Source organism: Amblyraja radiata, chromosome 4, assembly GCF_010909765.2.
Source record: "Amblyraja radiata isolate CabotCenter1 chromosome 4, sAmbRad1.1.pri, whole genome shotgun sequence".
Lineage (NCBI taxonomy): Eukaryota > Metazoa > Chordata > Chondrichthyes > Rajiformes > Rajidae > Amblyraja > Amblyraja radiata.
This window is the reverse complement of record NC_045959.1, coordinates 72,887,144-72,899,712: the sequence shown is the minus strand read 5'-3', so window position 1 is coordinate 72,899,712 and position 12,569 is coordinate 72,887,144. Positions and strand designations below refer to the sequence as shown.

At 38.5% G+C, this 12,569-nt stretch overlaps 1 protein-coding gene across 1 annotated transcript in view; it reads left to right on the top strand.

Annotated features, from left to right (window-relative positions):
* lypla1 (lysophospholipase 1) overlaps positions 1-10,960 on the top strand; it is a 51,512-nt gene extending 40,552 nt beyond the window's left edge. The window contains exons 6-9 of the mRNA XM_033019735.1: positions 391-464; positions 1,741-1,842; positions 6,224-6,400; positions 9,109-10,960. Coding sequence (XP_032875626.1) covers positions 391-464; positions 1,741-1,842; positions 6,224-6,400; positions 9,109-9,162 — 407 coding nt within the window. The 3' untranslated portion in view covers positions 9,163-10,960. The remainder of the gene's footprint in view (positions 1-390; positions 465-1,740; positions 1,843-6,223; positions 6,401-9,108) is intronic.
* Positions 10,961-12,569: the final 1,609 nt, after the last annotated feature.

Below are 12,569 nucleotides of genomic sequence, written 5' to 3'. Positions count from 1 at the left end.
AGAAAACTGACATTTTAGTGCCCGGGCAGAAAAAGTTGGAAAGATAACCATGTATTAGTGGTAGACACAAAATGCTGGAGTAACTGGAGAGAAGGAATTAGTGACTTTTCGGGTTGAGACCCATCTTCAGACTGTATTAGTGGTATGGGATTTTGGAATGTAATGGAGAAGCAAAGTTTTACATGATTTGCAGATTTTACAAGGTTATCACAATCCAGGTCATTGTTTAGGTAGGGTGTTGGCAGGGAAAGTTGATACAATTTTGTAAGTTCACACTTTATGATTCTAATTTAAATTTAACAGGTGCAACTGCAACAAAGCAGATTCCTTCATATTTTTGATACATTGAATGAAATAATGAAACATGTATATTTTGTTTTTGTTTTGCAGTTAAAGAAATGATAAATCTGGAAGTTAGAAATGGGATACCATCTAATCGAATTATTTTGGGAGGATTTTCTCAGGTAAGATATGTTCACAAAACGTCAGGTCAGTTTTCATTTTGTCTCTTTTAAGATAGAGATTGGATGTCACTAAATATGAAACAATGTTTTGGATAACCTCTTTTAGAAAGCAATGTAGAAAACAACCACTGAAATGTATAGCGAGCCTTCATTTTTTAAATGGAATTATTCCATAACTTTAAATGCAGTAATTGCAATTATTTTGCTATGCATTGATCAGTGACCCCCTGCAGTCATTTATTGCAGATATACCAGCTAAGACATCTGTCAGAACTTGCTCTCGTGACCCTGTGGTCTGTCTTAAGTGTTTGAATTTTGTTGACATATTCTTTTAGTCCATTATTTTTGCAGTTTTTCAATTTTTCTGAATTATATTCATTATAAGCAGTATGATCAGCATATTAAATATATTGTTAGACAACGTAAGATTAGGAAACATACAGCAATTGGTTCTTGTACTTATTCTGATAGTATTGGTAAATTAATTTTATTATATTGTTTATTCTAACATAATGCCTGGGGTTTGTTTGAGTCATAGACTATACTATCGAATTCCTAATGAAAGTTAGAAATATTTTGTATTTCAACGTATTAAACAAAAACGGCTGATGCTGAAAAACTAAAGTTAAATAACAATGCTGGAAACACTCAACAAGCCAGGCAGCAAATGTGGAAAGAAAACAAAAACAGTTAACATTTTGCATTTAAGATCTTGTGTCAGAACAAAAACTTTTGGGGGGGATGGGCGAGGTGGAAGGGGGGAGATGGGTAGAACCATCTCTGATAGGATGAGATTAGATGGGTTAATTGACAGTTAAAAGCACATTTTGTTTCGTTATAAGACAATAATAGCAGTGCTGTAGAACAAGCCCGGCAGGCCAGGCTTACTAATGGGGGAGGGGAAATTGAGACATTATCGTAGATCAATGGCCAGTTCTGATACACATCGGAAAAACAATAAAACTGACTGTGACCTCGTGTGGTATTGTGAGGCCCAAGGCGAACTTGAGCAACAACGCCACATGGGCTTATCGTCACCTTCTGGATTTGATCTTGTATTCTTCAACCTTAGACAAGTCGCCCATTCTTTGCTGAATGTTAGCAGCATTTCCTATTTTTATTCTTTACAACTATTAATCGTTTGTTACTGTTGGATCATTGAATTATACACAGAGCCTTTTAAAGAAAATTGAAACTTCAGCCAGTGAATGTCAGAATGAGTCATTTGTTATAATGTTTAACAATGGGTAAATTATTGATTTGATTTATTCTATAGGGAGGTGCTCTGTCATTGTACACAGCACTGACAACACATCAGAGGCTTGGAGGTGTGATTGGCCTTAGCTGTTGGCTTCCACTTCGGAAAGCTTTTCCGCAGGTACTAGCCATTATTTTCCTTTGGTTCATTATGAAATGAATGGCAAAGATCTTATATATACAATTAAAAAAGGAGAAATCGGTAAAGCTTAAACATGGTGTAATAGTGGATATTTTATTTTAAGAAAAAGCAATTCCACTGTGAAAACTCCAATGACCAGATTTTGAAGAGGTAACACCATACATGCAATGCGTTGATTTGGTTTGGCAACTGTTATATTCATGTCTGCCCTATATTGGTGATATGTAATGTGGAAAATTCATGTGGCATTGCAATTGTGGTCACTGGTCCATTATTGAAGAATAATTACAAATCATAGTATTCGTTACACAAAAATAGGTGCCATCTTAAAACCAAGATGGTAAACACACAGATTCAGTATCTTATCTATATCTATATATCCATATCTATCTATCTACCCATATCCTTATTTATAACTATAAAACTCTGATCTTGGATGTGTGTGTGTGTATTTATTTATTTGTTTGTTTTCACATCTTCTCGAAAAAAAGACGCTCTAACGGTAAATCTTTTACATATTCCTGTAGAGATTTATCCCGTGAAGTCAAAAATCACCTTATCTGAAAGATTCATGCATTATTTCTCAAGTTATTAATCAATATGCTCAAAAATCTCAAATAACTTAGAAAATGAAATCGCTGGCTTTGGCTGATGACGTGATGATGTCACGATGGCTGCACGTTGTGTTCACGGGCTGCGAGTCACGTCGTTCAGGTCTGCCCGCTCAAAAGACGCTGAAAATTGGTAACCCCAGCTCCAAAAGGCAGCGGACACCCGGAACACCAGCTCCAAAAGGCAGCAAGCTATCCTGCCTCTGTGTCCCCTTATGTGTAGCAATGTTACAAAATTTTGAGATTTTAAAAATCAAGTCTGTAATTTATCCCATCAGATAAAGCATAAAAATAAGTTTAATTTGACACCTAATTCACTTTCATATCTCAAGTATTTAAAAAGTTATGGCCATTTTCATACTCGGAAATGAGCATCTTGTTCCCTATTGATTTTCTATGGACATAACAAAAAAGTTGTGATCGTGAACAGTCAAAAGCCCATAACTTTCTTAAAAATTAAGAGAACTGAATGAAATTTTCAGTTATCATAGATTGAAGCATTCTGAAACAAATATAAAATAATCTTACTTGGATGACCTGAAATTAAAGCATATAATTAGTTAGTTACCTAATTGTAGCTAATTTCAGACTTCAATTACTAGATCTAAACATCTATCCATTTCTTAATAAATTATTAACATTTTTAAATAGCCTAAATGTCCAAATAATATTCACAAATAATTCACAATAAAACATGATTTTTAAATCTCATTTACATTAATTTATAGACCAAATGGAAGGAATTCAGTGTTTAATTGCTGTAAATAAATGCCCATTTAAATCAGCTTTCCAGTGGGTCCCTGTGGAACGCGCTGGTTTAGAACGTTCACATTGCGGTAGATTTGTGCCCCAAATGCCCAGAAAAATACTGCGCGATATAATGGGCCCAAATTGAGCTACTCGCAATATTAAATTTTGTATAAAGGGATCTTTAGAAGCCCTTTTTAATGTAAAAATATACAACCTAACTTCTGCTATTTGCTTTATGAGACTCTGCGGTTGCTGGCGGTCGCGGGTTTAGAGATTGATTTTTAAACTACTATAACTATTATACGAGGCCTTTAAACCTAATAATAGCGTTTGCGACGGGGTCTTCCAGCGATTTTTCGTTAATAATTAACTAGGCTGAACATCTTCGATTTGAACAGCCTAGAGAAAATCGCGTTTTAAACCCGCCCCCTCTAAACGGCGCCAAAATCGCGCACACAGGCAGCGGCAGATTTTCAAAGACGCTTCAGGTACGCTTTGCAACATACCTATTATGTGCCCCTCTCTATGCCTCTGTGTCCCTCTCTGTGACCCTCTCTCTCTCTCTCTACCCCTCCTCCCTCTAGCCGCACCTGCGAGTTGGGGGCTATGCGTGTGGCTAGGGCGGGGATGGGATAAAAGAAGTGAATTAATAATATTAATATAATATCAATGGGGGTGGTTAGTGTGTGTGAGGGGTTGGTTAGTGTGTGTGTGACGCCGCAGGCTGCCTCCGCCCGCAAATGCGCATTGAGGGGACGGGACCCAACAGGTCCCACTTGGCCCACTTAACTATTAAAAGTCTGTTCTTGTGTGTTTGTTTGTGTATAATCACATCTTAGCATTTCTCCCTCCCAACTCACTCTCCCCCTTGCTCTCTCTCCCCTCTCTCTCCCCTCTCTCTCCCCTCTCTCTCCCCTCTCTCTCCCCTCTCTCTCCCCTCTCTTTCTCCCCTCTCTTTCTCCTCTCTCTTTCTCCTCTCTCTATCTCTTTCACATTGCCCCCCTCTCCCTCTTTCCCCGTTTCTCTCTTTCTCCCCTCTCTCCCTCTTCCCCCTCTTTTTACCACCTCTTTCTCTCCTCCCCCTCCACCCCCTCTATCTCTTCCTTTCTCCCCCCTCCCCTCTCTCCCCCTCCCCTCTCTCCCCTCTCTCTCCCCTTCTCACTCTCCCCCTCTCCCTCCCTATCTCTCTCTCTCCCCCCTCTCCTCTCTCTCTTCCCCCTCTTCCTCCTCTCTCTTCCCCTTCGTCTCACCCTCTCTCACTCCCCCCACTGTCTCTCTGACTCCTTTCCCTCTCTCTCTCCCCCTCCCTTTGAGACTCTCTATCCCTTCGGAACAGAGACTCTCACGGCAGCGGCGCAACGCTTCCGATACTTCCGACGGCCCGGGACTCTTGCACTGGGGCTGCTCCATGGCCGGAGCTGCAGCGAGCCACTCGCCAGCCCCGCAATCACTCGCCAGCCACGGCTCTCCGCATCTGTCCCCGCCCGCTGCTTCCATCCCTCCCTCAGCCCCGGCTCTCCAACACACACGGCCCATGCAATTTATATGAGTTTTGAAATTTTCATTGATCACAGAATTTCTCACGACGGAGCATGAGAAATTTGTGATCAGCGTGAGAGCGCGAGAATTTGCCCAAATGCGTTATTCTCACGCTCAAAGCATGAGAGTTGGCAGCCCTGGATCATTCTTGTAAACCTCCTCTGGATCCCTCCAGAGCCAGCACATCCTTCCTCGGGTATGGTCACAAATTTGTTCTCAATTTTCTAAATGCGGCCTGACCAGCACCTGAAAGAGCCTAAGCATTACATCCCTGTTTTGTATACAAGCCCTCTCAAAATAAATGCTGACATTGCATTTGCTTTCTAAGCAACCAAGTCATCTGTAATATTTATTCAGATAAATGAATTTTAACTCTGATATCAGGGTAACTTACCGCTTGACCCCTTTTGAGTGAGCTCTTTTATGATGATGCAAAAGTTGATAAAGCCTCAGTTTATCTGGAATGTTGAATTTGTGCTCAAGTCACTGAAGTAAGATTTGAACTATCAACTACCAGAGGAGAGAATACTCCTCACTTAATCTCTTCAACTGTAGTATTTATTTTGGCTTTTGATTGCACCTTGGCATGTTAATTATCATAACCCTGAGGCTTTAATGACAATGCAGCTTTGGGTTTAAATTGAACAATGGGAGTACAATGATACGATACGATAGAACTTTATTTATCCCGGGAAGTGTGAGGCCAACAGTCATAAAAATACATGAAGCATGAAATTAAAGTGATGAGCGGAAAGGATTGGGAATGTGCAAAGATGGGGGGGGGGGGGGGGGGGAGGGGGGAGAGAACTGCATAGTTTGATAGCCATAGACTATCTGCTTACTTCCATTAGCAGACAACAGAGCGCGCATCCTGATGGAGTCTTTATAGTAGCAGGGGATTTCAACCAAGCAAGACTAAAGACTGTCCTCCCTAAATCCTATCAACATGTGCAATGCCCCACATGAGGTAAAAACATACTGGACCATGTTTATAGCAACATCAAACATGGGTACAAAGCATCACCTCTCCCCCATCTGGGCCAATCTGACCACATCTCCCAGTTTTTAACCCCAGCATATTGACCACTCATCAATACGGTCGAACCAGCTGCTAGGGACCTTCAAGTGTGGCCTGAGGGAGCTTCTGGGCAATTACAGACTGCTTTAACTGAACCGACTGGGACTTGTTTGAGGACGAGGACATTGACACCTACACCTCCATTGTACTTTTTTACATAAAAAGCTGTGTAGACAATCTCACTAACACTAAACGCATCCGCATCCCTCCCAGCAACAAACCATGGATGACCTAAGTGGGACAGGCCCTTAAGAGTGCACAATTTGGAATGGAAACCAGCACAGTAACTTGCTCAAATTTTAATTTCTACAAAAATTACATAATTTCACACAACTTTATTCCATTTTCTTATTGAACAGTTTATTGTCTTTTTGTTCCCAAGGCTGCTGCTAATAGTCCAAACAAGGATATTCATGTTCTTCAATGTCATGGAGAGATAGACCCCCTAGTGCCTCTATCGTTTGGAGATCTTACTGCAGAAAAATTAAAATCTCTCATCAATCCAGAAAATGTCATTTTCAAGTCCTACCCAGGCATGGCACATGGTTCTTGTGCCAAGGTTAGTAATTGAAAATCTTAATGTTGAAGTTGAATATATTTAGAAAAATGTAGGTTGTGTTGGATGTGTAAAAGGGTCGTCTCAACATTTTAATATGTCTGTAAAAATTATAGATCTGATAAGCTATTAAGAAGGCAAGATTGATCTTTAAAATGCATAATTTCAGGCAGAAATTAGAATTATTTTTGAATTCTGTGATATTTATGATTTTTATGTCCTCCCATTTGACCTTAATTTCACCAAGCTGATTACATTTACTGGTATATGATTTGAAAAGAAAATGTAGTTTTGAGGTGCCATATATTATGCCCACATTCAAATGCAATGATGAGTAGCTAGAAAGATTCATGATCAGCACTCGACATTTCCAAGAAAAAAAACACGTAGGCATTTACGTATAGTAACTGTTAAATAAGCCTTGGGGATTAAGGATATATACATTTTGTTATTTACTTAATATCACATCTATTATTTGGTTATGAAGCTTTCTGTAAAAGCAATATGCCTTTTACATAAGATTTGAATTAGGTCAGAAGGCCAAGACGGTTAGAAAGGTTCTGACCCAAAACATAATTTTATAGCAATGTTACAAAATTTTGAGATTTTAAAAATCAAGTTTGCAATTTATCCCATCAGATAAAGCATAAAAATAAGTTTAATTTGATACCTAATTCAATTTCATATCTTCCGTATTAAAAATGTTATGGCCATTTTCATACTCGGAAATTAGCAACTTGTTCCATATTGTTTTTCCATTGACTTAACACAAAAGCTGTGATCGAAGACAGTCAAAAGCCCATAACTTTCTTAAAAATTAAGAGAACTGAATGAAATGTTCAGTTATTATAGATTGAAGCATTCTGAAACAAATATGAAACATCTTACCTGAATGACCTGAAATTAAAGCATATAATTAGTTAGTTGCCTAATTGTAGCTAATTACAAAATTGACCGTTGTGACGGAAATACTAATAAACACCCAGACTGCCTTAAAAATTCAAAATTGTGATATTCTCAAGATCAGAACTTTAATAGTATTGTATTATATGCTGTAAGTCCGTCACAGATAGGTAAATAAATTACAATTTCTAGCAATAGACCAAGTCTTTATGGAGAAGATCAGTTGCTAGCTGGTACATGGGCATATCATAATCAGTAGCATCATCATACTCCTCAGATTGTAATCAATAAGCAACTGTACCTTGTTTTTTCTCAACCTTTCCATTTTGGCATTGGAAACTACAAGTTTTTGCTCTTCAAACCACGCATGACGTGCCTTTCTGCCTACTACTTTCCCATTAAGAATGTCCTGTAGATCATCACATTTGGAGTAGTCCAAATTCGGAAAATCTCTGCGAATGCTGTCTAAATTGGTCTCTTTTGCTGGGCATTTGTATTGACAATTTTGCATTTCTTCTTTGGAGACATCTGTTTAAAATGTAAAGGAAAAAAAACACACTGAACAGCATTAACAGAAACAAGTTATTATTTGCAGTTTTAGAAAAAAGGTAGAAATGATAAAGTTAAACGCTAAAACAAATAGTAAATACCCAACAAAAAATTCATATTCATCAGTTTCATCAAATCAATTAAATTAATCTAATCATCTAATCCATCTAAATTCAATTACTAGATCTAAACATCTATCCATTTTTTAAGGCTATTTTTTTTTTTTAAATAACCTAAGTATCCAAATAACAAACTAATCCCATTCATACAAGAATTCACAACATAACATGATTTTTAAATCTCACTGTTATTGACTTATATGCCAAATGGAAGGAATTTAATGTTTAATTCCCATAAATTAATCTAGAAACATCCACTCTCAATATAATCAAAATTATTATTTTTTGCACAATACATGTGACTAAAACTGTTGTGGATATTTAGTATAAAAATATTGATTATGGATATTCAATTACACAAAATATAGACGATTCATGACATGATTGTCCAAAAAAAAAAGAATTTTAATCATCTTGCGAGTGTGTGTTTCTGGAATGCGACCGATTGGAATGTTGTTGCCGTGAATTTTAACCCCATATCGGCAGGCAAAGACATGACCGAATCGTTTGGGGACTAAATAACATTCTTGCGTCGTAAAAGTAGACTAAAGCCACCCCAAGAAGCAAGATTATATGTGAAATAGACGACTTACCCTTTGTTTTGTCCTGGTACGATCCGGCACGTTGAAGGCGTTGAGGGCGTTCGAAGTCGCTTTTTACTTTAATCCAGCTATTAAATTGTCCAGTGATTTAAAATAAATAAATAAATTATTGTATCGACAAGCGATACAAACCTGCATTTTTATCCCCCCCCCCCCTCAAAGGCGCCACAGTCGCACACACAGCCTGTGGCAGATCTGCAGCGCCGCTGAAGGCAGGTTTTGTTTTGCTCAAGATTCTGACATCTGCAATTTCTTGTGTCTCCATGGGAACATTTTGGTTTCAAAATGGAATTTGGGCTTGCATTGGTGTGGTGTAACACAGTACTTTGATAATCATGTTTAGAGTTGGGGTCTGTGGTTAATAAGTAGCCTGCTGTACTAAGGGGCTATATTATACTTGGTTTAATCCCTTGAAATGCATTCTGTTTGATGTTTGCCTTGCTTCTGTGGGGAACTTGTCAATATTCTAATTATTTAATATATATAAAAACCAATTTTGACTGCATTAAAATAATTTTGTCTATTGTTTTAAAATCAGGAAATGTCTGATGTCCAAGAGTTCATTGAAAAGATGCTACCTCCAATCAACTAATGAAAAGCCAGAATTTTTTTTCTAAGAAGCTGCACCAGCATCTGATCATGATAGACCCTAATCTTCCTTTCACTTACCTACATAAGATGCAAGTCATCCATCATTTTAACATTAGCACTTTTTTCTCAATTTATATTCTGTAATTGTCACAGTAACTTGGTGTTACGTTGAGGTTGCGCTGTCTGCTAGTTTATACTGAGCAATGCAGTAATTGCAGGCAGCATTTTAAAAAGCTTATCTACAATGCAATCATTCCAGTTTTTACTTTGTCCGGGTACTATTTGCTTTGTTCAGCCTGAGATTCATTCTATCTTGACTAAGTGTGGTATTGGTGAGTGTATGAACATATAGAAGAAACAAGTTACAACATGCAAGTGTCTATAATCTCCCAAAAGGTCACTTGCTATTTGTGTTTTACTGCAACAAAAATTGTCATAGAAATCAAATAAAGGTCATATTTGATAACCAATGGTTTGTTCGTATAAGTGTGACGTTCTGATTAGTTTTAAAGTATATTTTTCTCTAAAGCATTTGGCATCCATATAAAACAGTAGGAATAAGTGTTCTAATGGAACAACTGTTTCCAAGTCGTAGTCAAAACTGCATGAAGCCAGGAGCACCAAAACAATTGGTACTTGCACACTTGAAAAAATGCATCTTTTTTTAGGCATTGTTAATTATGATCCAATATACCAGTCAAAGAGACAATTCTGAATCGGATAATTATTGGCTTTATTTGATTATATTCATTTCCAAGTTTTAAACTGCACAGGGATATCTTTATATGATATATATTCCAGTTAGATTTGTGCAAAGTTGTAATGATGGATGTGGCGTGTACTCTTATTTCCTTTTTGTATAATGTGGAATTTGCCGACATTTAAAAAAATACGAAAATGGATTAATCTCAGCCAAATACGTGGCTTGTGTAACACACAAATAATTCTAGAATGCAAATAGGTTTCAGTGGCAAGCATGCTTCATAGTTTTCAAAGCAGCATAATGAGATTCAATAGAACCATCCAACTGTCACAATTGGTACAATGCTTAATTTATTTCTGAAAAATATGGCTTTTGTACAGAATTGCATTTTAAAAAAAAGTAAATTTCCATGGAAACTAGGTGGTTCCTCTCTGAACAGATGCAATTTACCATCGTTTGAAATATTTTCAAAAATAAATTATGTTTCAATTGAACGAATATGAAAATGTAAAGGAATGTTAGACTGGATTTGGAAGCAAAGAAATTTTGTGTGGCAGATAAAAACATTTTTAGAATATAGTCACAAGAAAGGGAGCCAACGTCCGAAACTAAGGTGTGTAATGATTTTTGTTAATTAAAATCATTACTATGGAAAAAGCCCTGCAGTTCCTGTACGACATGTAACTGTGAACAGCTAATTCACAAATATTTGCCAAGGTTAAGGTAAATCTGTCCTACTTTAGTGCAGATATTAATTTCAAAGAATGGGCTAAAAACGACTTTAAAATAAACCACAATTGATACCGAACTGTTAAGAGCTCACATGGGCTATGTGTTTTGGTTATTTACTTTTGGGTTAATTGTTTTCTCTTGGACTGAAACTATTTAAAAAATATTTTCAAACCAAAATCCAGTGTGGATAAGATGGATAGGGACTTTGTCTAAAATGTCTAGGCTATGACAAATGGACTTCTAACTGTTCTACTTGTACTTATTTGCTGGTATGTCCTGTTGGAATTTTGTGGGCTGGGAACTTTACAAAAGATTGTCCTTAATGCCATTGTCTGAATTGGTGAATAAATCCAAAATTAAAAAAGATTTGTTTGCATCAATAATTTGGAACTTCTTGTAGACTGTGAGACTTCGCAAACTCATGAAGGAACACACCAAATGAACACATTGAAAGAAGCATTGGAGGTCTGGAAAATAATTAATGATAAAGCACAGGGATTCATCTTAATGGTGGTGGTTAAAATATGAAACCTAGACGACTGGATTGGCAATCTAAAGATTTAAGTTCAAATCCCACCAGGTCTGACCCTTGCCCTTACCCTTGTTGAGTTTTCTGGTGTCAGCAAAGGCTTTACCTTTGCATCCCAATGCCTACACCTCCAAGTCCTGAGCCCGCCAAGTTCTGCACTCTTCTGTTGCCTCGCCTCCGGACCTTTTTCTCTGGTTGCCTCGCTTCCGTGCCTTTTTCTTTTCCCATTCCAACATTACTCCTTGTGAAGTCCCCATACCAGTCTTCTACCCACTCTGGTCCTTTTTATTTCCAACTGCTGGTGCAACATCAAGTGTCTTGACGTCACTCCCCTTACCCACTCCAATCTCACACCTTCCGAATGCACAACCTTCAGCTCACTCAGCACCAATCACAGCATTGTCATTAAACCTGCCGACAAGGAAGTGCCGTTGTAGTCTTGTCGGGCTGACCTCTACCATGCTGAGGCCAGGCGCCAGCTCTCCGACATTTCCTCATACCTACTCGTTGGCCATGACCCCACAGATAAACACCAGAGCATCATCTCACAGACTGTTTTCGAGCTCATCACCTATGGTGATCTCCCCTCCAGTGCTTCCAACCTTATCGTTCCCCAGCCCCGCACTGCCTGCTTCTATCTTGTTCCCAAAATCCACAAACGGGACTGCCCAGTCCATTTTGGTGGAATTGCCTTGTCCTGATTCCAATCTTGGCTATCAAATCTTATTTATGTGGTTACAGCAGGGTTTGTTTCAGTTCTTGCAGTTACCGCTGAAAGTTTGCCGCAGTGTGAATATCAACAGGGCATTGGACCATTCAATGAAATAGGGGCAATGTTCCCACTGACTTCTTGGAACCTCTGGTCTACAACTGCTGAAAGTGGAGGAGTTGATAATGAGAACCTTGAGACCATGTGTTAGAAGTATACAGAAATATACCTGTGCAACTGATGAAAATAAAGCTTATAGTCAAGTCAATTTTATTTCTATAGCACATTTAAAAACAACTCTCGTTGACCAAAGTGCTTTACATTAGTGCAGGTACTAACTTTCTACAAACAGTGGTACATAGATCAACAATACATACATAAATACATACAGCGCGCCCTCAGAGGACCTCAAGAAAGGCTTGAGAATAGAGTAGGGGGCAGTTCTGATGAGAAGAGGGATGCTGTTCCAGTCTAGGTGCTGCAACCGCAAAAGCGCGGTCGCCCCTGAGCTTATGCCTGGACCGCGGGATGGTCAGTAACCCCAAGTCGACCGATCTGAGGGACCTGGAAGTGGTATGGTGGGAAAGCAGATTTTTAATGTAGTGGGGGAGAGTCCATTAAGGGCTTTGTAAACAAAAAGTAGGAGCTTGAAATTGATTCGGAACCACACTGGGAGCCAGTGGAGAGAGGCCAGAATCGGGGTGATGTGGTCCCTTGTTCGGGTGCCCGTCAGGA